Source organism: Seriola dumerili, unplaced genomic scaffold, assembly GCF_002260705.1.
Source record: "Seriola dumerili isolate Sdu_G_001 unplaced genomic scaffold, Sdu_1.0 BDQW01000590.1, whole genome shotgun sequence".
Lineage (NCBI taxonomy): Eukaryota > Metazoa > Chordata > Actinopteri > Carangiformes > Carangidae > Seriola > Seriola dumerili.
Window position 1 is genome coordinate 243,061 of NW_019174845.1, and position 26,473 is coordinate 269,533.

Below are 26,473 nucleotides of genomic sequence, written 5' to 3' on the forward strand. Positions count from 1 at the left end.
TTATTGCCAGTCCCAGCCGATTGCATTACATCATCGATATTAAGAACAACAACAATGCGGGGCCTGGCAGCACCTGCTCCGGTGATCACAGACTCACCTTGTCTAACCTGCTGGTGCTGGAGGTGTCTCTGCTGTCAGTTGTTATTCATATTCTATGATCATATTTACATCCCACCCAAACACCAGTTATATGCATATTGTTACAGCTGATAATGTGCTATATTGGGGTGCACTTTCCTCCATAAATGAGAGCTCCTCTAGGTTTATTAGCTTAATAATGGAGAATAATTAGCATCTTTGTTAGCTGCTGTTAGGTATTTTCTAGCTTGGTCCCGTCGACGCTGGATATGGTGACCAATGAATGACCTAACATTAACCTATAGCACCGTTGAGTTCAATGTATTAAAGGTTAGCTCGCTAAACTGCGCGCAAACATCTCGAAATTAACAATAACAAAACAAAGACTCACCTCTAAGAGCGCATTGAGTCCCCTCCGCAGCTTCGAGATGAATGCTGTTAAAACACCGACATACTGGCCTGCCTTCAGCTGACGGTGAAATAACACAGGACTCCTCCCTGCCCAGCGACACAAATCTCCGGCCTCTCAGGATAAAGCTGCGGCTGGCGGCTGATGGTCGTTAATCCAATAATAAAAAATCTGACTGGCAACCATCCGGAAGACCGTTTTCGAGGAAATTATCAATATCCAAAAGCCGGGTGTTTAATACTGAGGCTGACATCGCCTCTTGAGAAAGGACTGGCAGGTTTAACGGGCAGCCCTGTTGTAGGAGCCTGTCTCTATGGGGACGGGGGGTTATCTTCAATGAGCTGCGCTGCAATACACGTGTTCACCTGCTTGAGGGCGCTGCATGCATGCGCAGAGAGAGGACTGGCGTTGACGTGACTGGCTGTGCATGATGCTGCAACTGTGCTTAAAGGGATACGCCAGTTAAAGTTAGTTGGGGGACTCAACACCGATTTAAGAATAAAGAATGATCAAAATCAAAGCAGCAGAGGGAAAGATACCCTGACTATTAGTCCTTAATGTGGCTCCAAAGTCCCTGGATAGATACTACATTTCCCATAGTGCAACCACTGGCAGAGGGAGTATTCAGATCCTAAGGTAAAAGCACCTGCACTGAAATGCTACCTAAGTTAAAGTGGGGAGGTTTAATAAGCAAAATGTACTGATAATGCCGTAGTATTTAACATTGGTCCATGTTATATACACTCCTATAAAAGTGTGTAATATTACACAAGTACATTATAGTACCTCAAGATTTAAAGCAGTTAAAAATGAAATTTCAACCGTGTACAAATAGGTTTTTCATACTGAAGTCAAGACCCCACACATTTCATGGCTGTAATCCATAGATACCAAAGCAACCCTGGACAGACACATTAAACACAGTAGCTATTCTAGGTGACCTTAACAATTCTATTTAGTGTGGATAAATGTGATAAACTTAATTCAATTCAAGAATTTCTTCTTTTCCAGATCAGTCTAAACTAGCTACTTCTTGCATCTTTTTCCAAAGATCTGACACGCATCATAACGACCATTAAATATTTACTATAGCGGATAAATTATCTTTGCAAAAGCATAACATAAATTGCTTCTCTGATAAACTGTTTTTATGGTGGCATCCACACATTATTCAACTCTATAATTTGAACTGAAATAAACAGAAATGATTTTCAGCAACAGCAGTGATGTCGTCTTCTTCCCAGGTCCCAATTTTCACTGTGGTATTATCAGTGTACTGCCACTAGAGGGCGACAGACACCAGCTCCTGTGGAGATGGGAATATATAGATGTATTGAATTTAAGGAACTACAGATAAGATGGCCATACTGTCAATCACATATTTCAGAAAAGAAAATGAAATCAAGAAAGGAATGTATTTTTAAAGCTTGACAGCAGCTTTTTATTGAATCAAGACAATTTTTACAAAACATTTTTAATCAGGAAATACTTTGCAAACTACAACTTTGCATGAACATTGATTTTGAATTACATCTTTTCTTAAACATCTTTATCTCTGGATTAGTTTATAAAACATGACATTTAGACACCTTAAACCACACTCTTTTACAAAGTGCAGGTGATGTCATTAAACACACAAACAAAGGTCCCCATTTCTTTCACAAACAATGTTCTCCACCATGAAGACATTTTTTTTTTTTTTTTTTTTTACAAGAAATCTCACAAATACATTGCTTTTCTTAGGAAAAACAAAAATCACACTGGCACTATTTTAAAGTGTGGCGAATGTAACATTTCAACTTTCTACAACAGGTCTGCAATTTAACACTTAACAGGTTAAACATGGTAACCATAATCACTGATTTGAGAAACATTATGAAATAAAGAAACAGTCCTTGCATCATAAATGATCACAAACCAATTACTCAGCACCTACCCAGACTGTTATTCAAGAAAAATAGGCTCAGGTTGATTTAGATGCATTTTCCATTCATTTTGAAAAGCATCTCTCAACACATAAGAGATGTTTGTTCTGTGCTTAAAGGTCCCAAATCTCCAAAGTATCTCTGTTGCTCACTTACATTTTGCCAAAAGAGGACAGTGTAGTAAGCAACATCATGAAAGGTGACACTGTATATATATATATATATCTGATCATAATCTAACTCAGTGATAAGACTTAGTGAAATGTAGTTCAGTAACAAAACCTGTGTCACTTAAAAAGACAAAAGAGGTTAAAATATAATTAATTAATACTGAAATTTTTAAAAAATAATCTATAAAAGTTGAGAAAGAAAACTGTACAAACATAATGCGATGCGAATCCCAAAAATAAAATTTGTGAAGACCAATGCACCAAAAGATTAAAATAAATCCAGTGAATATAGCAACACAAGACACAAATAAATAGCCAGTGTACACATCTAGGAGTCTTTTTTCTGATATACACTCCTTTAAAACAGTTTTCTAATCTCCCCATACATAACAAAACAAAGAAATAAAAAAAGCATAAATATAAAAGCATCTTCTTTATATTTCAGGTCAAGAAAAGCACATAAATAAATACAAAATTACTAAAACGGTTCTTATCGTTAGTATAAAAACTGATATTTAAAAAGGAGCATCTTCAGTCTTGAGACAGGTTTGTCACTCTCTTTCTGTATGAACTTTGTTTTTAGATATTTTTTTACGACTACAGAGTTCTGTCAATTTAACAAGTCTCTACTTAAATTGGTCTGGGATCAGATTCATCTGTGAATGGATACTTGTAGGCGGGCTGGAGATGCCTTCTGACCAATCAGACATGTTGGAATGTGGGGATGAGCTGGACCACTGGTCGGGGGAGCCGGGGGAGGGAGTTAGAAATGGGTGGTCGGGGACCTGTAGCTGGTGGTTAGGTGTGTTGTCCATGGGGCCAGAGTAGCTGTGCTGGGAGGGAGGGGTGAGAAACTGGGTGCCGAGGATCTGCGTCTCCTGCGGCATCACAGTGTGGATGGGCATAGAGCGGCCCGAGCTGTTGTTTTGCTGCATGTCGGAGCCGTTCAGCTCGACGTTAGCGAAGCTCTGGTTGAGGGACTGACCAGCTGTGGTGGAGTTGGAGTTCTGGTGCTGGAGCTGCCGAGAATGAGCCTGCTGCATCATGTGCGCGGGCGAGCTGAGGTGGCTTGTCTGCAGATTCTGGTAGCCCATGATCTGAGACAGAGTGGCAGTGCTGACGCCGTGCAGAGGGCCCATCATGTTGTGGGAAATAGGTGGCGCTTGCGTGAAACTTCCCTGCTGGCCTACACCTGGGTGCATCCTGGAGACCCAGTCACATTGGCCTCCTCTGCTTCCACCTATGGATGATGTGCCCTGACTACTGGGGCTGGACACAGGCAGGTGAGAGAGACGGGGTGGGTTAGGGTCGAAAGACATACAGCCCATATCCTTACCCATGCTCATCTGGCCCATATGGGAGTCACCATTGCCTTGTAGGTGATTTAGAGACATAGGTGGGGACTGCTGGAAAGGTGACGTCATGGGAGGAGAGGCCACATCAGACAGGTAGCCATGTGGTGACTCGAGGGAATCAACCGGGGAAAGGACAGCTGATGTGTCCAACAAATTGCTCTTCCCATCCAGAGACTTTTTCTTCTTCATTCTATTATCTTTGCCTCCATCCTTCCCTCCTTTTCCCCCAGAGCTAATTTTGCGAACCTTCTTGGCAGAAAGAGTGGGCTTGAGGTTGCTAAGGTAGTCATTGGGTGAGCAGAGAGGTGGAGAGAGGCTGGAGGTGCTTAAGGGGGCGCTGTGAAGCCCAGGACTCCTGACCACATTGTACTCATCCAGGAGGCGGACAATGTCGTGATGCATGCGTTCCTGGGCGATATCTCTGGGCAGCTGGTCGAGATGGTCAGTGATCTCACGATTGGCGAAGTGCTCCAGAAGAACCTTGGCTGTCTCGTAGCTGCCTTCACGGGCTGCAAGGAAGAGTGGTGTCTCTTCCTAAAAAAACAAACCAAAAAACAGGTAAGAAACAGGTAATACACAAAGTATACTACTGTGGATGTGAATGTCTAAATATATATCACATAACTCCTTCACAGTCACATCACGTCACATACCTTGTTGTCTTGCATGTCTTTGTTGGCACCATTTTTCAGCAGCACCATGGCAGCCTCTACATTGTTTACAGCCGCGGCCCAGTGAAGAGCAGACTTACCTGCAGAGAGAGTGAAAATGGAGAGGGTTGATTATCATAACACCTCAACACACTGAGGGATCTTTATTGACTGTGGAGATGAGAGGTTGATAAAACGTTAGCTACCAGAATCATCTGTGGCGTTAGCATCGGCGTGGCAGTTGATAAGCTCTTCCACCATTCCCTCAACCGCCAATCGGGCAGCCAGAATCAGCGGCGTTGTTCCGTCATGCATGCGGGCGTCAAGATCAGTGGCGCGGTTTCGGATCAAAATCTGCATGAATATAGACTTGTTTAGTTAAGTGCTTTCAAGCTGCTGGACAAACTTTATCAAAACAAATCAAGGCCTGAAGAGATGTGAGACTTCTGTAGAGGAAGTGGTTACCTGGAACACTCCCTGTGCATCTGCTGCCACAGCGGCGTGAAGCGGAGTGCGGCCCATGTTGTCTTGAACGTTGGCATCGGCGCTGGACTCCAGGAGGCGTTTGGCAGCATCTGAGCGGGCGTACCGAGCAGCCAGGTGGAGGGCAGTCTCACCCGTGCGGTCAGTCTGGTTGTGGAGGTTGGCGCCCTGGTAAATGAAGTCAGAGATGATTTCTGCTGAGGGATCTTCTTCCTCTTCACTGTTACCAGTCTCCAGTCCTCCGCCGCTGCAGGAGGCGATCATCAGGGGGGTGAAACCATCTGAAAGAGGAAGGGCGAGGATTATAATGAGTTCCCCAAGCATGTGTCTGTTGTTGTTCACAGTAGATCAGTTTTCTTGATACACAATGATAGATCATTCTGTAAAAAGCATCTGACATCCAATAATTATTGTAAGTGTACACACCTGGTCCCCTGACATTGACATCCATGCAGTCATTCTCTATCTCTCCCTGAGGAGGCGTAGGAGCAATGGATGGAATACGTAGGTCGGCTGCGTCCAGGTGCTGCTGTGTCCATTTCCTATGGTCAGTGTGGTCACTCAAATCCAACATGGCCTGCTCCTCAAACTGAAAGACATACCAATCATCACAATGTCAGCATCAGTAGGTAGTGAACAGACAGTTTGGTAAAATATAGTTTATTCAGACAAGAAGAGACTCGTATCAAATTGCTCATCTTACCCTGAAGCGCCTGCAGTCTGGATCCTCATCACCCCATTCATTTTGATTGTCATCCATAAGATTGATGTCTGAGTTTTTCATAGGCCTGTTGAAAAGAGGAAGCAGGTTAGACCGCATACTGTACGTGACATCAAATACACAAGACTACATGATACAGTCCGCTGCTAGACTTTATGTTTCACTTTCAAAGTCTACATACTTCAGCCCAACAGAATCCTCTCCCAGCGGCTCTCTGCGTTTCTTTTTGCTGGGCTCTGACACTTTGAATCCCTCTGGGAACCAGAGCTGGCCATGCTCTCGTCGCCGCTTACGAGACACCAAAACACCCAGGCAGATGAAACCCAAAGCAGCCAAGCCCAAGAATACAACATACATGGGGTAGAGCTCTGAAGAGGAGGGAGTTGGTCTCACACCTGGAAAGATAGAAAGTCACTGTGTGTTACTTAGGATTTCAACTTGGTCACTACTTTTAATGTAACACATTGATTATATATATGTTTATCTATCTATATAAGTAAAAGGTCTGAGGTTAAGTAACATACTTGTGACAGCTTCAATATAGGGCACATTGAGATTCCCACTGGTGGCCAGTGCTCCAAGGAATGCAGCAACATCTGTCGCGCTCTGGAAACACTCAGTAGACTGCTGGTAGCACTGACGGTTGTCAATTTCCAGGTACACCACAGACCTACAAGTAAAAATGGGTGGAAATGTTAACATTCATCTAAGCTCTCCTGTAATCCATATACATGTAATTTTATTGCTCAAAATGTTAGATATTTTGTGTTTATTTTGTGATACCCACCCTTTGACCTGCACAGGATCCAGCTCTCTGCGTTTCCGTTGGCTGACCATGGCAGACACACGCTCCTTCACCTGACCCAAAACATTGGCTGGCATCGAAGCCCACTCGGGCCAGCCATCTGCAGAGCGCTTCAGCACGTTATGCTTAACCAGGTCCTGCTCATTGCCGTAGTAAGGAAAGATCATTGGTTCTCCTTTGGCATCACGACGGAACACGACGTTGGTGTGGAGGACGCTGCTGAGCTCTCTGAGGAAGGTAGAAGAACGATTCTTAAGTTGTTCTGGGGAAATATGGACCACCAGAACTAAGTGCCCGTCTGCTAGCTTCTCTGGCATGTTGTTGGCACAGTCCAGACCGTCCCATTCACATTCTGCATTGTTGCAGCCCTGGTCACAGTGACCGTCGGCGTAGTGGTCTTTACAGTACTGGTCATACAGTGGGCTGAAAAGAAAGAATAAGATGAGGTTAGTATTCTGAAATTTCTGCAAGAACACAAATCTATGACAAAGATTTCTAAAATATGCATCTCTTCATCTATTTTCTATACTTACTTGCATTGTCCTTCCTGTCCTTGGCAATCAAAACCATCATAAAGGCATCCAGGGCTGTTGCACTGGCCATCACACTTCCCATCGTTGAAGTATCGCCAGCACTGCAGGGCAGCAGAGCAGTTTTGCCACGGATCATCAAAATTCAGCGAGCAGTCTCCTCCATCCCAACCACAAGCATGGTTGTTGCACAGCGAATCACAGATGTGGTTGCCCGCCCACTCGTCACACTGAGGAATCTCACAGCTCACCTCCACTTCCGGAGGCGGCGTGATGTCTCGTCCAAAACCTCCGACAAAGGAATAGTCCAGGATGTGACACAGCAGGCCGTTGAAATTGCTGGGGCAGCTGCACTGGAAGAAAGGCGCGTCTGGAGTGATCTGGCACGTTCCTCCGTTGTAGCAGGGGTTGGAGATGCAGAGGCTGTCGGTGGGGGTCTGGCACTCAGGTCCAGTGAAGGTTGGCGGACACAGGCAGCGTGGGCCTAGGTGGCCTGACACACACGTACCTCCGTTCCTGCAATTCAGACTCCCACAGGAGCGAGAATCATACTCACAAGAAGAGCCAGTGAAGCCCTAAAGGGACAGAAATGGACATAGGTTATGATCATTGCACTCATACTCATACTTTAGGGGGAAAAAAGGATAGTAAAAGCATTTTGCAAGAGGAACTGGTCTCAGTAGATCTTATAGCTGTACTCACGGGAGGGCATTTGCAGATGAAACCATGAGGTGTGTTACTGGCAACAGCACACGTCCCTCCATTTCTGCAGGGTCTTCCTTTGCAGCCATCAAACACTCTATCACAGCGCTGACCTGGAGAACAGAGGCCAAATGTATATCAGGTACACGCATGAATATTTAGACATCGCACACGGGCATACTGCATTCTTGTTATGTGCCACTAGAAGATCAGTACCTGTATATCCAGTGCGGCATTCGCAGCGGTAGCTGTTGGTGAGCTGAATGCAGTTGTAGGACCCTCTGGGGTCACAGGGGTCTGACAAACATTCGTTGACATCACCTTCACAGCGCTCGCCTACGTAACCCGGTGGGCACACACATTGGTAGCCTCCAACGCGGTCCACACACTTGCCATTGTTGAAGCACTTGGGCTCGTTGGTCAGTGGGTCACTGGAGGGGTTGCAGTCATCCAAATTTATCTCACAGTGGACACCTATGGGAGATAGAAATGTCAGGTGAGGAAAAATCCATACCCTCATCTTCTGTGATCATCTATTTGTTTATTTTTTTGCCATTGAGTGCATGTGAATGTGCTATGCAGGTATCTACCCTGTGTTCCTCTGGGACAGGAGCACTTGTACGTGTTGATGAGGTCGATGCAGGTGCCTCCATTCTGACAGGGCTGAGATTGACATTCATTGATCTCTTTGGAGCAGTTTACACCATGGTAGCCGGGGACACACTGAGAGAAAAAGAAAAATATCACTATAGTTAGAATTAATTTCAATTAATTTAAATAGTCTTAACGAGCATTAACCACGAGAAGATACAAGCAAATCAAAACAGAGAAACTAATGTTAGAAATAAAGTGCCTTCTGATCTGTATAGCTACAGTGTATGTGTATCGGGAAAATGATAAATGTGAACATGAGTTGATTATCCTTATCCACCTCTTAAACCAACTGAAACAGATTTTATTATATTAAGACAATCCAACACTTACTATACAATTAAATTTTTCATTCCTATATTCCTTACCTCACAACTGTAGCCTCCCAGATAATCAGTACAGGTGGCTCCATTCTGGCAGGGATTGGGTGAGCACTCATCTACTTGCTCCTGGCAGTAACTCCCAGTGTAGCCAGCCTGGCAGCGGCAGTAATGTGTGTTTCCAGCATCCAGGCACTGGCCTGAGTTCCTGCACAGGTGGCTCACCTCCACACCTGAAATCGACAAGGACAGAGTTACACGATGTACAAATCACTCACAGGACTTGCAGGTTCAACAGATGTAATGAAAATTGATTATATCATATGATGGCAAGTAAGTTTCCGCTGGCTACCGTACCTTGCTGTTTGGCTGCTACCTCGCAGGACACACTGGGGATGTCACAATAGAGGCCAGTCCATCCAGTCTGGCACTGGCAAGTATAAGAGGCTCCCTGCTGCCAGCAGGAACCTCCATTTTTACAGGGGAAAGAGTCACACCAGCGCACAAGATTCTAACAGGGAAACGAGGAGAGAAAATATTTTACAAACTATAACTGGAGGCAATGCATGAAACCAACACAAATCCCCACATGGTTATCCTGACAAAAGGTGACTTTTCAATACCTGACAGTTGACTCCTGTATAGCCATGAGGACAGGTGCACTTGTACGTCCCATAACTGTCAAGACAAGTTCCTCCATTGAGGCAGGGCTTGGAGTCACACTCGTTGATGTCGTACTGGCAGTAGCTGCCAGTGAAGCCGGGGAGGCACAGGCAGGTGAATGCATTGATTCCATCCACGCAAGTGCCACCATTGAAGCAAGAGCTGCAGAAACACAAGAAAATAAAAATGTTAAAGCATTACTATAATAACTTTGGGCTGATTATTCAGCAAAGTTTTGACAGTAAACTAACTACAGACAGTATTTGGACAAGGTGAGCTACCTGTCAGTGCAGTCGTTGGTGTTGATCTCACAGTTGATGCCACTGAAGCCAGGTGGACAGGTGCAGGTGTAGCTGTTGACACAATCCGTGCAGTTGGCTCCATTTCTACATGGGTTACTCTCACACTCGTTTATGTCCTGCTCACATCTGCCACCACGAAACCCAGGCAGACAGGTACATGTGAAACTGTTGATGCCATCGTGGCACAGACCACCATTACTGCAGGGATCTGAAAGACAGAAAAAAGGATATAAGTTTACCGTTTCCTGCTTTTAAGCTGTCAACACAATGGGAACTTGCAAATGTGCGAATCTGTTCCTTACTTGGTTTGCAGTCATCAATGTCTGTCTCACACTTCTGGCCAGAGTAACCTGGCTGGCACTTGCACTGGTAGCCACCCATAGTGTTAATGCAAATAGCACCATTGCGGCATGGGCTCTTCACACATTCGTTGATATCAATCTCACATGTTTGACCTTGAGATAAAGAAAAAAGATGGCTCAATAAAAATTAATGTCACCATCCAGTGGATGGACAGATAAGCGGACAGGACATGTAACAGATGATGAACAGAAATGGATGGATGGATACCTTGCCATCCTTCAGGGCAGATGCAGGAGAAGCTCTGGTAGTCTTCAGACTCCTTACATACGCCACCATTTTTACAGGGTCTGGGGCTGCAGGGGGCCAGCAGGGTCTCACAGTTTTCACCTGGTGGCAGAGAGAAGACAACATCCATGTTTGCATTGCACTGGTAATATAGAGAAACTGCTTCACCCTTAGACTTTCTAACAACAACAAAGACATAAAATATTAAATTTCCCTATGTCTCTAAACCCCCGTAAAAGTTTCATTTCTAAATCCCAGTTTCCGTCCCACTTCCTTATCCATTTCCATGATGACTTCGCCAAACAGGAAGGGCCTTCCTGTTTCCTGCTATTGTGTGATCGCAGACAGGAAACAGGACAGGGCGGAAGTGGGAATAGGGCTTGGAGCTGGCTCCAGTACTCTGGCTTGTATTAGCCACTGTGGCATGTTATTCCAAAACACACACACTCTGTTATCCTTTCAAAGCAGACAAACAAAACTTTCCACACAGAGACGCCAAAAACAGACATCCCCGTTAGTGGCCACTGGCTGATGTTTTCTAAAACAACACAGGATAGGATAATCCCTCTGTGTGGAAAGTGCCTTTACATTTTGAGACCTGTGCTAACAGCTGAGTCAGCAGATAACTAAGATAAAAATAAGTAAAAAAAAAAAATAAGAAAGAAAAGCAGCTACGTGTCATACCAGTGTAGGGCAGCAAACAGTTGCACTTGTATCCAGCCACATCATCGATGCAGGTGCCCTGGTTGAGGCAGGGGTTGGAGGCACACTCGTTGATGTTAGTTTGGCAGTTAGGTCCTACAGGGGCAGGATTAGAGGTCGCACTTGTGTTAGACATAGGCCACAAAGAAAGAAGAGAAAGAAGGGTAGTGATGAGAGGTTGCAAGAGTTACAACTGACCAGTGAAGCCGGCTCTGCATGTGCAGTGGTAACCGCTTGTCATGTCCTTGCACGTTCCCCCGTTCATGCACGGGTTGGACTCGCACTCGTTGTTATTGATGTCACAGTTTGGCCCGCTCCATCCAGAGTCACAGGTACATTTGTAACTTTAATGAAAAATGAAAAGACAGGTCAGTGATGTTTGTTTGTTTGTTTGTTTTGTTTGTGTGAGTGCTATTTGGACCACTTTTTTGCTGCACACTCATCCTAACATGGGATCTGTGCTCACCCATTGATGAGGTCCTGGCATCGGCCATGGATGCAGGGGTTGCTGCCACACTCGTCCACCTGAGACAAACAGGTGGCGTCGTTGTACCCCTCTGGGCACAGGCAAGTGAAGCTGTTGATGCCATCGACGCATGTGCCCCCATTGTGACAGGGGTTGATGGCACACTCATCGATGTTGATGTTACACATTGCTCCTGAAAGACGGTGAGGTATGAATTTAGGACAATGTAGCAAATTTTCTTTTTGAAAGACATGAACTTATAAATATCTACACTGGCCATTTTGAAAGCCCCACAGATGGACACCACTTTCTGTTGTGGTATTGTTTGAGCCTTTATAAGCTGCTAGCTGAGGTGCATTGTGTGGCTTTTGGACAATAGAGAGAGCTAACACTAAAGACTCACAGGCAGAAGCTGTAGCAGCTCCAATGTGTGCCTAGCCTGGCGGCCCCTGGAGGCCCTTTTGCCTCTCCTTCATTGATTGAATGGGGCCCAGTTGAATAGGCAGAAGGAAGGTTTCAGCTGGATCTGAGAGGGGGAGGTGCTGCCAGGAGAGGGGGGTGGGGGGGGGCTGTCCCTACTCACCCTATTCATACACACACACCACCCCCCTGTCCAGGGAGAAGTAACCTCACCCAGAGCTGTTTACAGGGACAGAAGGCCAGACCCATTTCACACACGGCCGAGTAACAATTAAACCCCCCTCTGATCCCCCACTCAGCTCCCTCCTCTTCTGTTCTTCATCAATCAGGAAGGGAGGGCCCAACTGCCTGATCTTCAGTTACAATAGTCCTCTGTCCCTCTGTGTCTCAGTCCCGCCGTGCCCTCCACACTCACCCCATAAGCACAAAAAGATGAACGGGAGGAGGGATGCAGAGCAGCCTGCGCACACACACTTGTTCCTCCCTGCCCCCCTTTCAGCATAATGACACAGCCACTACCAGTCAGAACCGGCTCTGTTGGGCCATGAGAGGGAGGAAGACAAGAGTGGTCCACTCGCTGGGATAAGACTTTGTCACTAAAGTTTTATATGCTAGTACATCACAGGTAGTTGAGTGCCACAGTAAATGAGGTGAAAACACTTGAATCTGAGTTATGAGTGGGATTTGTCAGTTGAACACTACTAAACATCACATGTGTGATTAAAGGCCATGCTCTTTTCCTTTTAAAGTATCACCTTACAGACCCTTTCCAGGCTCAGCGTCACACTCTTTTCAAATGGTTGGAAAAGTTAGCGCTTTGTGTGTGTGTGTTTGTGTGTGGATCAGGTTGGAGACTGTTCCTTTCTCTCTTACCCCCCCCCCATCACACACAGGAAATCTGACACCATTGTTCTGCAGGAGTGGACCCACCAGCCACCTGTCGTACCTGCCCCTCCCAAAGCTCAGTGGACCATCCCACTGCACCTGTAAACTCCACCTAGCGCTCACCTGTGTAGCCCGGCTCACACGCACACTCGTAGCCGTTGATTTTGTCAATGCATCTGCCGTAGTCGCAGGGTTTGCTCTTGCAGTCGTCCAGGTTTACCTCACAGTTGAAACCTGTGGATTGGAGCACAAGTGAGCAAAAAATATGAGTAGAATCCAAACACTTTAACTGGAAGAGCTTGTCATAGTTGAATGTGGATGTCTCTAGTCTCACCTGTAGTGCCTTTGGGGCAGGAACAGATATATGTGTTCTCCCTGTCCTGGCAAGTACCACCGTTCTTGCAGGGCTGGCTCAGACACTCGTTGATGTTGGTCTCACACAGTCGGCCGGTATAGCCAGGGTGGCAGTAGCAAGTGAAGGAAGCCAGGCCATCCTTACAGATGCCGTAGTGGCAGGGGTCAGAGTAGCATTCATTGATGTCGGTCTCACAGTGCTGCCCTGTGTAACCTGGATGAGAAGAGAGAGAATAATGGTGAAGCTCATTTGGAGAGAAACTAGAAAAACTCACAAGATGAAATTTGCACAAAAAACCCCCCCAAAACAATAGTTTGGTTTACCTTCAGCACATTCACAGGTGTACTTGTTGGGACCATCTGTACACTTTGCTCCATTCTTGCAGGGGGTGCTGGCACATTCATCAATGTCCACCTGACACAGACTCCCCGAGAAACCTGGATGTGGATTGAAAATTCATCAGATTATGTTTCAAATGTGTGAAATTACCAAAACTAATGTAGCTCGTCATGTTCCGTATATGATGGCTAAAGTATGCAAAATGTGAAAATGGAGAAGAGAAAAACTAATTTGCATGTGTACGTAGGTATAGAGGACACTGAAGGTCCTAACGAACCATACCACAACATTCCTTCCTCCACCACCCCACCCCCCACCTCCACTCCTCAGCTCTTACTGTGCAGTGTTCTTTCAAACCACAACACAATGGCCTCCAGCTTACTGGGTATTAACCAATCCGTGCCCCCCAATTTTGGCGCTAAGCTCTAATACAAACTCTCATGCCCGCGAAATATGCTAATGTTTTTGCAATCTGATATGCTCTGTCCTGCTCACCCGAAAACCCTTCTGTGACACTAATAGAAGAGGTAAATCATTTACATCCATTCTGAGAACCATGCACACTCTACTCATTGACAGATACGTTAATGATCCACTCTTTTATAACCTCTTCACTGCTCCCATTGTCTGCGGAAAAAAGAGGTTAAAAGAGACCCGAAGGATCGAAGAACCTATTTCTTTTACTCCATCATTCTCCCCATTCCCTGATATGTTCTCACCTTTGGGGCACTCGCAGTGGAAGGAGTTGATCTTGTCGATGCACTTGCCATTGTTGAGACATGGTTGGCTGGCACACTCATCGGTGTTGATGTGGCAGAACACACCCTCATATCCTGAAATTTGTCCAGTGATTAGTCAAATCATGTTTCTTTTTCTGAGACCTAGTCAATGTCCAAGTGTTTAATAATGCTCCAAAAAAGCTTAGAAAACAAAAGGTATAATGATGTTTACATTCACAGTAACAGTGGAAACCCCTTTTCTTCTCCCTGTGGTATCAGCAAATGTTCCTACCTGGCATACAGATGCAGTGGAACCCTCCGATCTGGTCCAGACAGGTGGCATCATTGTGGCAAGGATTAGACATGCATTCATTGACGTCCATTTCACAGCGAGGACCTTCATATCCTTGAAGACACTTACACTGGAAAGAGCCTTTGGTGTTGAGGCAGCGACCACCATGTTCGCAAGGGTTGGCACCTAAAGCATTGAAGATACAAGACGTCTCACTTATGTAGTCATTTATGCATAATAACTATAAAGGACTGCATTTCTAAACCAAACCAGAGGAGAGAAAGACAGTCGCCTTTGTTACTTACCGAGGGAGCACTCATCAATGTCCAGGTTGCAGGCTGACCCAGTGTAACCTGGGGGGCAGGTGCAGATTGCCTTGCCATTGACTGGGTTGGTGTCACAGTTGGAGCCCTTTTGACACGGGTTGCTGATACAGGCGTCATCCAGGTGGCACAGCAAACCTGCGAGTCCCACAAAATACATGTTTTCACCAAACTGTATCATTACAATACTTTCACTTCAGTGAGATCATGATCTGGAGATGTTGTACCTGTGCGACCGTGAGGACACTCGCAGAAGAAGGAAGCTACGCGGTCGTGGCAGGTCGCACCGTGGTAACAAGCAGCACTGGCGCAGTCGTCGATGTTCTCGCTGCAGTCGTCGCCTGTCCACCCATTGACGCAGACGCAGTGATAGCTGCCGTGAGTGTCATGGCAGGTTCCACCATTCTGGCACGCATTGGGCATCAACTCACACTCGTCCACATTTTCTGTGCAGTACTGACCTGAAAAATGTTTAGAAAGAAATAGAGGCATAAACACAGTTTCCCAGTGGGACATTTATAAATGTTTTCTGTGTAAGTTTCTGATTAAAATTTAAAGTTAGATGGAGAAAAAAAAGTCACCTGTGTAATGAGGTGGACACTGGCAGTTATAGGTGTTCACACCATCTACACACACACCACCATTCTGGCAGTTGTGACCTGGACAGTCATCGATGTTATGCTCACAGTGCTGACCTGTGAAGCCTGGTGAACAAAGAGAGACAAAGAGACAAGATGTAAAAAAAATTGGTGTGTCACAAAGACATAGGAAAAGATCTGGCAACCTTTTTGCTTTTAGTTAATAATCAAGACTCTTTTCTTCCTCTTGTTATCACTGTGCACCTAAGTGAAAGATAAGGTCTCTATATCCTCGTGGCAGATTGTTTTAACGCCCTGTAGATGACAGTCCAGCTTGCTGCTCCTCAGACATCAAAGGCTCGAGTGGGTGTTTTACAGCCACGATAGTCTGATTAACTATCAACCAGCAGCTCGGCAGGTGCCTGTGCAGCTTCGCTATCTAAACGCATTCCAACACGGACACCCGCGAGAGACACACAGCATGGGTTAAACTTTAACACACAAGCCCACAACATCCCTCATTCATCTGCATATCTAAACAACTTGCTCTGTGCCGGTCATAAGCGCAAAATCGCACAATAACACAGCCAGCCGAAAGCTTAGAATAAAGATCACATATTGAACCTTTCAGGGAAGTACAACTGTGCTTGGTATGAGGTGGTTTGTCCACAGCTGCTCTCCTGACTTTTAACAGCAGTAACCACAACCTATGCAAGATTAGCCAAGGTTATACACAACACTGCAACGGGTATGGGTGCCAACACAATAAAGACACCAAACAGGCTGGCTGTTTTTAGCTGAAAAACAAGATGCTTTTGTGTTTGTTTGACCTCATGAATAGGGTGTGTCTATCTATACGTTAATCTGTATGTGTGGCTCCTGGTGCTGTGTGGGGCTTGTTGGTGGTTATCAGAAGGAAACGTCTGTATGACTACATCCTGCCAGTGGAGGCTGGCAGAGAGAGAGAGGGGGGGGGATACTCATTCCACCCAATCAGATTTCACTACAGCAACAGACTGGTTTATAGGTCAACTGATGTAATAGGAAAACAAAAGTGTGTGTGCCAGATACAACTCCATATGTCAACAGAAGAAAAAGTTAACTACTATTGTTCTGCTTATTAATATGTAGATGTATGTTTGTGTGATACCTGGCAGGCAGCTACAGTCATAGGTGGTGTCTCCCTTCTGCACGCAAGTGCCTCCATTCTGGCATGGTGAAGGACTGCATGGCATGTAGGTGGTCTCGCAGTGTTGGCCGGTATACTCCTGCGGACAGCGGCAGTGGTATGAGCCCACCTCGTTCACGCACACGCCGCCGTTGAGACAGGGAGAGGGAGTCTGAGCACACTCGTTGATGTCTTGTTTGCAGGTTTGACCGTGAAAAGCAGGTGGGCAGGTGCAGATGTAGGTGGAATCAAAGGCTGAGCACTGGCCACCGTTTGCACATGGGTTGGAAGCACATGGGTTGGCAAGCTGGCATGTTTTGCCTTGAAAAAAAAACAGCGAAAGAGAGTTGTTAGTAATTATGGTTCACAGTAAAATGAGAGTACAAAAAAAGCATATTGAGGTAATAAAGTTTGAGCTGCATACCTGACCACCCAGGTGGGCAGCGGCAGCGGTAGGCAGTCAGGGTAATGAGATCACAGGTTCCTCCATTGCGACAGGGGGAGCTCATGCAGGCGTGGTTGGTGGGGGTCAGGCACAGCCGGTCGGTGAAACCCAGGCGGCACACGCAGCGGAAATCAAACGTGTTGCCATGGGAAACAGGGCGGCATTCACCACCGTTGCGGCAGGGTGAAGGGCTGCAGGGGCTTGGGTACTGGCACCGACTGCCTACGTAGTCACTGGGACACCTGGGAGTAGAGAGTGAGAGGGGAAGCGGTTATGATTAGAGAACTAAGATCTTCTTTGGTTTAAATCATGGGAACAATTATCTAAACAAAAGGGGAATAAGGGGAGGGGGTGGAAGGGGAGAGGGGGACTAAAAATTTCCCGCCCAGCAAAGTCCCACTGCAGTAGGACAGGGACAGCATGTTGTTCTAGTGTGTCTCTCTGGATTAGACTCCCTCAGAACCTTGAAAACACATTCTGCTGGGACAACAGACACCACAAAATAGTCTAGCCGTTAACAGCCCGTTCCCATCTACCTTTCGCCCCCACGCTGTCCGCACTCATCCTGAATGATCGTAGAGATCAAAGGGACTGTGCCGGCTCTGGATGTCCTATATGAAGCACTGCATTCAGACCCTAAGCCCCTGGGTGCTTCCCTCCCATCCAAACTAAGGGCAGATGCTGCTACAGTCACATAGCTGAAAGCGGCTGATTATGAGAAGTGAAGATTTAGAAACACAGGACAAAAGCTGGTCAAAGATGATGATGTGAAACTAAAAATTAATCCTTCCCCAAAAAAAGAGAGAAATCAGCAGGATTCCACTTCACATTATTTGATATGCAGCTTGTACACACGGGTAAAGTCCTATCTGTCACGTGTAGGAGCATTTTAAGTCAGCAGAAAAAAGAGTGTTTATGTTTGAATTGGGGCTTGTGTGAGTGTGTGTAGTTGTGCATATGAGCATGAGTGTTTATGTGCAAGGAAGGGCATCTGTTGGCCTCCTAGTATCTCCACAGGGAGCAGGTGCGCATGTTAATGAAGGCAGCTGTTGGACAGGACTCCTCCTCCTCCCCCCTCCTCCTTTCTCCTCCTCTCCCCTTATCCATCCCCCCTCCCTCGCTCCCTCCTTCCCCTCTGTCCCCTTGTCAGATGGGGGTGCTGACAAGCCAACCTCTCCTCCAGGGACATAAAGAACCCATGTGAAGTCAGCTGTTGCAACTTCTGTCTCTTCAACCCCCCCTCTCAACCACCACACTCATTCTTAATTCCTCTCTTCCTTACCTGTTCCTCTTCCAATTTCCTTTTTTCAATACACAGCACTGACTCTTCTGTCCCTCTAGTCTTCTCTCTGTTTCTACTTCAACTCACACTCAGCTTTTCATTGCCCTGTTTTCTCATTTCTCTCCTGTGTGGACTTTTTACAGCTCCCTGCAGTTTGCTTTTTACAGCGTTTCCCTTTTGTCACACAGGACTGCTGAAAATTCCCCTGTTGACTTAGTTAGGTGAGACCAAATCAGGGAGTTTTTAACAGTCACATGTCCCCACAAGGAGCCCAGACAGTTGCAATTGGCAGGAGATCGTAAAAGCTTTTGGGGTGACTTTGAAGTTTCCCTGTTTCGCTCTACCATGAAAACACACGGGATAATCATTTTGTGAATAATGGCATAATGAAACTGAGACGTTGCTAATGGTGTGTTTGTGTGTGTGTGTGTGTGTGTGTGTGTGTGTGTGTGTGTGTGTGTGGTGTGTGCACTCGTGTGTGTGTCACCCCATGCTAACTAACTGTAATAGATCCTCTTTGTCCTGAAGTCAGTCTAGTCTGAGATAAAGATCCACCCACATGCTGAAAAGCTCAGCAGCACACACCACGGCAACAGGTCTCTCCCAGCGATGCAATGTCCCCTCAGGCCGGAGCAGATGCTTCCCCGACCTCTGACCCCAAACACTTTTGTGACTGTGGGATGGCCTCTTTGCCTTCTCTCCCCTCTCTCCTCTCACCCCGCTGGGCCTGATCTACCATCTGCCACTCTAGGGGTGACTTTATCCTCAGACACAAAACCAGCCCCACTGTGTGGTGGAAATGCCACCGCTGAGGAAAATGTTATGTAAATGACTGAGGGCGGTGTACAGTAACCATGTCTGTGAGTATCAGCTTTATACTCTTGTTGTTTCCTTTAATGTTCTTTAAGAGAGTATTACACGTCACCATATTTTCTTTTCGCACTCTCCCTCAACTCTCACTTCCTCCTTGTTCTCATTGAGTGGCCATTTGTTTCTGTCCTACCCTCTTCAATCATTTTGTCTAGTTTGCTAATGTCCCCTTGGATGTGTCTAATAATTAGCCAAGGTTTGACCTCTGGGGTCCACATCTGTTGGTAAGACTGAGAACAGAACAGCAAAGTATTGTTAGAGGAAATGAGAAATGTACTGGGCCTGGAACGACCTGAACTCCCACCACAATGAATGATCTGCACTTTACTGGGAACACTGAGTTTAATACTGCAGTAGGGGAGCAACACCGGAAACAAAAGAATGTATAATAGCTATACATATCATCATACATTCATCATATCATTATACATTCAATCTGGTGACTTCTTTGTTATTAAGAGTTCTCCTGTAAAATCATCTCCTCTCTTCTAACCATATAAAATCCAGAAAACAGCCAATTCCAATAAAATCATTAAACTGAAACACACACAGGAAGTCAATGGGAAACTATAAAGTATGAATTTCAAATCTCATGTTTACTCAAACAGAGTAAAGTCTTATAAAGTTCACCAAGCCACCGCCTTTAAACAACGCTCTGAAACTGAAACAAAGTGTAAAGCGAATGAAACCACATGAAATAACGTGAACATGAATAGTTTCCACACGTAACACGCATCATTAAAAATACCGTCATAACAAGATCATTTTGACGGTAATTAAGCTATTTCCTGTCTCACTCTCTACAATGGGTGAAGTGGGAAGATTTATGAGGATCACTCACACTGACAGGGACTGAGCACCTGTTGACTAATGACTGCAAGGTCACTTTCATGCACAAAATACTAGATAACAAACAGCAGCGTCGTAACTACCCACAGTGCCTGTGTGTGATTGAGTGATACACTTTGTTCTACTCATGTCAGGTTAATTTCAGTTACTCTCCCAACACCGTGGAGACGCCCCACCTCACAGTCCAACAAGGAAAAACACCTGCCTGCCACTCCACTTCTTACGATGCTTATCAGTGACAACAAATCTGCTAAACGTACCTCTAGCCTGGAGTCCTTGACTCAGGTGCATGCATAATATATAACCACAACATCCTGAGTATGAAACTGATCTGCAACCATTATTAGGGTACTTTTTTTGCCTCTCTTGGCAGAAATACCAATTTGTAATATGGCAAACATTGAGGGTAATGTGGGGTAACTGACTTAAAATACAGATAAAGAAACATTCTCATGCGCACACACACATGTGAGTATTTAACCCATTTACTCCCTTGCTAGGTGCCTTGTAGTTTGACTCTAACCTGCCAAAAGAATTGGTGTTTGTCAGCCTTTACTGATGCATGTGAACTTTCAGCGTCCACTAGAGTCAAATAGCCTCTTATCTCTGTGCTCTGACAGCTCAGCTTTGATCATCCCGCTCTGAGGATCTCCAGACTCCCAGGATTCTGATCACTGTCAATGTGTTATTCTGAGGCCATGTCAACGCTAAATGTGGGGAAGTAATAGTCTGTGTCTTGAGTATTTTCTTAAAGTTACCCTAAAGTTCTTTAGATTGAAACTCAAAATCAATATAAAATTGACTGAATTTGATTCTATTTGGGGTAAATGAGATTGGACATATTTCCCATAGTGTCCCACCAACTTCATTCACTGCTGTATCAGAGGGGCCTTGGCATCTGGGGAATGGGCCCAACCAGGGGAGTGGCAGCCTTAGGCTTTTATTTGGGGTTTAAGCTCTAACACCAGCAGGCACACTTGACCCAGTCATGCACTTGTATGATCTGAAACACTTAAGCCCACATGGAGCTGAGCTTTAACAGAGACCTGCCCGGTAATCCTATAGGAGGACAAATGAAGAGCAGCATTCCTTAAGGGAGAGTGGAACATCTCTTTAGTGGTACTGGTCTCGCTCTAGACAGTCTTTATGGGTGAGACATTTTATCATCAATATGCAACACCAGGCAGCTCTGTGCAAGGTCAGAGAGGTCTGATCACACCAACCACAGCAGACTTTCAGTCAATTTTCTTTCACGCGTCTATTTCTGTCAGACTTCTTGTAGTATTTGAGACATGTAGCAAGACAGTTGAGATGTTTTCCACGTTTATTATTAACAGTCACCTCAGACCAAAACAGTGTCTATTTCAGCAAAGCAGCATCAAGAGTCAGTCAGCCATGCAAAGGGAGGGGTTGAGGGCAACAACCTTTAACCTTGCCATGCCCTCGTTACTGTCTCACAAATGGAAACTAAATTTGACTCAAACAACGCTGTGCCCTTACATGTTTTTAAGTGGCCTATGAAAAGATGACTAGCTCCATGGGAAACAGGAAGCTTCAGACCTTCAGATAACCTCTTATTTTCAGACCGAGTGCTTCCCCATTACAGTGGCTTGTTTTTGTTTCCGTGTGTCAAGTACCACCACAAGCTGAAGCACACTTTTATGTCTAGAGGAGAGACTTTCCCCTGACTGTAACCTCCCCCTGTAATGAATTAATCTGTGGAGTGAATGTGATTTTGCACACGCTGGATGGTTAAATACATTCTCTTTTGTTCCCTCTGCTCTCCTACAAAGCCAAAGTTGATTACATCAAAACTGAATTAAGACCAAAATACCACAAAAATTGTTATATCATTTAAGCATACAATTTCAAAGAAAATTAAACTTAGCAGTTACCACAGAACACAGGGTAGCTAAATATACAACACAAACAGTTAATTACACAGCTTAGCAAGAGAGCTAAATCCAGTTAAAGGTATCTAGTGAGATTGCCACGGCTAGCCATGGCTAAAGACAGCTTTACTCTGCCAAGCTGTTTCCTGTAACTGAAATATCTGTTTTTATGAACAAAGATCCCAGTAATTTAGTTAGTAATCACACATAAATGAGGCCGTAGTTAAATTCAGTAACTGAGAATGAAAACACCTCAACTTATGCTAATGACTAACTAGCCTAGCTTAGCTAAGTAGCAGTGACTCCCATCTCAGCTTTTAGCTCTTTGCTGTGGTTAAGTTACTTTTAAATCACATTTATAAGTACTGATTTATAAATAAATGTGTTATACGAATTTCAGTGTATCAGCAAAAGGTGGATGGAAAGTTAGAAGATGTCTTATGCCGGGCAGCCAGAAAATTTAAAACCTTAGTCTTTCCTGTTGTCATTGTTTTCTGCCTTTGTAGGCAGATACATCTATCAAGAGAACTCCTATACAAAAGCTGAGCCCAGTCAAACTCAGAAAGGTAATTACACAACAGTGACAATACAATAAACAGGACACAAGCCATTTTAGGGATATACGTCATGAAAAATGTCAAATTAAAGGAGGCTATTTTTACATCCAGGAAGGACAGAAAACATCCTCTCTGCAGGATAGGGAAATGGAATATCAATTTTGTCCCAACACAGGTATAATCCCAGTAAACCCTTGAAAGATGTGATTACCACAGTTAGCACCAAGCCTAACCTTGTTCTCTATGCCACCATGTGATTTCACTCTCTATTCTCACACTCATGGGAACTGTGATAAAAGAGGATTTAATTCTATCCTACCACTCAAATCTGTGTCACCATATGCTTATACTCTGCAGCGAAAACCACAACACTAGACATGAGTCACTGCTGGAGTTGCATGTGTGGGTTTGAAGCATTTTAGCATTTAAACCTTTGACCGGGTTTTTAACTCAATCCGCCTGAATGTTGAGCATTGCCTTGACTCGGTCGTCACAGTGCCAGCCTCTTCTTCTTTCAACCACTGTGTCAGAGATCAGTTTCCCTCGGCGGACTTTCCAACCATGTCATCAACACACAATCAAAAGGAATTTGCCAGTCAATGTCTGGCACAAAATTCAAATAATGATGATAAAAAACCACAAGTTGGGCCATTATTGGAACCCCCCCCTTAGCCACACACCCATAGAGACGCTACACTCTGACCCCAGAGCACTGACGCTGAATCTCCCAGTGCACCCCCGTGACTGGGGGCTGCTTGGCTCAGCAGGGATGAATGATTAATGAGAGGAAAAGCAAGGAGGAAGAGAGAGTGCGGGTGGATGAAGTGATGCTCTTATCCTGTCTGTTTTTAATTGGACCGGGCAGAGATGGGGACCACAATAACAGCTTTGTGGAGGAGGAGGGTGGAGGGAGAGTTTCTCTGTGCACACGTGCGGAGGTCTGCACGCGCGCGCGTGTGTGTGTGTGTGTGTGTGTGTGTGTGTGTGTGTGTCTGTGCAGATTAGATATTGTAAATTTGTGGCCCTGGGCTAGTAACATGGGCTATTCAATAATTCCCCCTTGTCCCAGCAGACCTAGAGAAGCGCCTGCCATGACCACATGCCCTGAGGGTAAACCAGGCCACCCTTGAGCTTCTTTACAGGTAGATAAAAATCATACTACAAGTGGAAATCATACAATATTTTAAAAAAAGTATTAGCATTAGTAATCGTCTCCTTATGACTATGAGGAAAACCCCAAAACTGACATCCTCTCATCACTCTATCTTCTGTCATCTTGTACAAAAAAAATATATTCAGAACTGAATCATCAAACTCACAGACTAAGATGCAGGTCAGCTAAAGAGCATGTCAGCGTATTAAGTGTCTCACCCACAAACTACTAACAACAGTCCACAGCCTAAACAAACAGCCCACAATCTGCCTCTCTGTCTGTTCCCACTTGTTTGCCTTCAAATTTCTGTACTTTATTCCAATTAATCTCACTCTCTCGACATCCAATCCAATTACATTTCACAGCCATCTGGCTTTCTAGTGAAGATCACAAGCCGGTAAGGTGTGTGTGTGCGTGTGTGTGTGTGTGTGGGGAGGGGATGTTGGAGTTGGGATGGAAAGGGGGCGGTGTATCCATTCAGAAAGCAGGAGGGGGATTTTGAAGGTTAGTGGGGGTTGTGGCAGGGTTTGGTGTGTGTTGTGGTGTTTGGGGTGGCTGTGGCATGATGGGAAGCCCCACTCAGATTAGTCACACAGCATTATTCTGACTGCAGGACAATGGGTGACGGGCGGCAGGCGAGCCCCAGCTGTCGCTCATGAAAGAGCAGAAAAACAAGATTTAAGACTGGACGCGTCCTCTCACTTTGCTGGCGAAGGGGTCTTGCATTCATTAACGGGCCTACTGATGGAGGGGGGGGGGCTTTTGTCCAGATATCCCTCTTTCACCTCTGCAGCACCCTGGAATTGCACTCTCCTTTAATTTCTTCACTTCTTAAACCCTTTTCTTTTTGAGGGAATGTGTGCAGCCTCACAGAGCGATGTGGCTCCTGAAGGGGCACAGGAGCACACCAGCCCAGGGGAAACTCAAGGGTCTCCTCTGGTTGCCGGGCACAGGGCCCGCTCAAAGGCTGGAATGAAAAGGGGGAATATGTGGCCCCTTTTCTTTACAACCAAAAAGCCCTTTCAAGTACCAAAATTACACTACACTACACTGCGCCGATAAAACAGCACAAATTCTAAAACACCTCAACAAATGACACAAGAGAAAATGTTAATGCTTTGTGGTGGTGTGCACTGCAACATCTGAGGCTTCACCTGTTGCTGCTTTTTTACTTACTTGCATTCTCCATTTCCATTAGAGGTGGCTTCACATCTTCCTCCATTCAGGCATGATTCAGTGGGTAGGGAGCATTTTAGACCTGTTGAGTGCATGAAAAACATTAAAACACATCTGTTACCCAACATGAACATGACATACACACATACCAGGGTGGTGTATTTGAGATCTATACTGTTACAGGAGCTAGTGGGATTAACAAGGATTAGGCAGAGTTGAAATTATTAGCGGGAAATTATTCATCAGTGAGATTTTTTATACAACTTTATTCACAGCCATTTAATATTTAATGCACGCGCGCGCTTGCACATCCTGATCTTTTAATTGATTTGTTACACCGTTGTCCGTGGGGGATATTGGGAAGCCTGTCGCCGGTGAGGCACGGAGCGTGTGGTGCGTGGCTTTTTGGAAGCGCACGCTTTTTTTTTTTGCGGGGGAAAGCGCAGCAGCTGCGGGGCTCAGATGCGGAACAATAGAAATCAGAGTCCAGCACGAGCCATAAAACACTCTCCTCGGGCATTGTTTACCGGCAGACGGGAATAACAGCACCTCCTCCATCCCCCCACCCTCCACCCGGCGCTCACAACACTCTCCCACACATGGAGACAAAAGGTGTCCTCCACCCACCCCCCCNCTAACGTGTGATGGCACACTGAAAGCAAACTCACCTTGAAGCAGAGACAGGAAACCTTGCAGCTTTACATTCCTCATTCATATCAGTACATTGTCCTGGCTATGTCCGCATGCAGCACCCCTTCCCTCCACCCCCCAGCGTCCCCCGGCCCCAACACACGCACCAACTTCCATTATCTCCCATGTTATTTAAAACCGGTTCTTAAAAAGAGGACATTTAACAAGACCTCAATGCATTTTTCTACAGTTAAATAAAACCAGGTTACACGAATAAACAGTGAACTTCAACTACAAGCAGTTAAATACGAGTTCAACTCCTCATAATAAGTTTTTGATAATGAATTGTTGCATTAAAAGTATACGGTAGATTACACTAGTAGGCCTATGACTGGTCTGCCTGTGCAGACAAAATAAACAGTTAACTTTCACAAGCGAGCTCTGGGAAGTCAGCAGACAAGCGCACCGCAGCTCTTGGCTCCTGCACTTGAAGTGAATTCATTCCCACGACCAAGAAAAGCTCTTAAAATAAGTCAATAAAACTTTCAAAGGGATTCACTGGAATTCATTAGTGTCACATATTATGCTCGCACTTACACGGCTCTGACAAAAAACCCAGTACTGATCAAATGACACAGTTATTATCCATTCACTGAGCTTTCACTAACTTCTGCGAGGAGTGATTTTCAACTGATAGAGTTTCGATTCCTGACCCTCCTCAGTGCTGCTCTGCAGCCTGCACTGCAATTCTCTGCAACAAAACATCTTGAGACGTCTTACCTTGTGAGATGACGATTGCAGGAATCAGAAATGTTAGTCTCACAAAGAAACGATACATTCCTCCTCTTCAACTTCACAAATGTCGCTGAATCCCACGTAGGGTTCTCATAGATCCACAGTTTGGTGTACTCCAGATGTTGACTTGAAATAAGTATCCCTTGTAAGGAAAGGTAAATCCAGCGGAGAGAGGAGAGAAAGACAGAAAAAGGTCTCCAGTCATCAAGAGGAATCAGTTCATAG

The 26,473-nt window shown here is 45.3% G+C and overlaps 1 protein-coding gene across 1 annotated transcript; it reads right to left on the minus strand.

Annotated features, from left to right (window-relative positions):
- Positions 1-1,910: 1,910 nt before the first annotated feature.
- On the minus strand, positions 1,911-26,473 carry LOC111236171 (neurogenic locus notch homolog protein 1-like). The gene is made up of 34 exons (XM_022764821.1): positions 26,234-26,473; positions 24,824-24,905; positions 17,024-17,286; positions 16,582-16,920; positions 15,435-15,557; positions 15,081-15,314; positions 14,836-14,991; positions 14,531-14,716; positions 14,239-14,352; positions 13,504-13,617; positions 13,160-13,393; positions 12,949-13,059; positions 11,521-11,713; positions 11,253-11,398; positions 11,037-11,150; positions 10,335-10,454; positions 10,067-10,219; positions 9,744-9,972; positions 9,423-9,624; positions 9,157-9,310; positions 8,848-9,032; positions 8,419-8,551; positions 8,045-8,302; positions 7,829-7,941; positions 7,130-7,701; positions 6,579-7,019; positions 6,316-6,461; positions 5,973-6,186; positions 5,774-5,858; positions 5,497-5,659; positions 5,053-5,351; positions 4,794-4,941; positions 4,591-4,688; positions 1,911-4,471 (listed from the first exon to the last, which is right to left on the minus strand). The coding sequence occupies exons 1-34, from the start codon at positions 26,289-26,291 to the stop codon at positions 3,209-3,211; spliced, it is 7,443 nt and encodes a 2,480-aa protein (XP_022620542.1). The 5' UTR covers positions 26,292-26,473; the 3' UTR covers positions 1,911-3,208.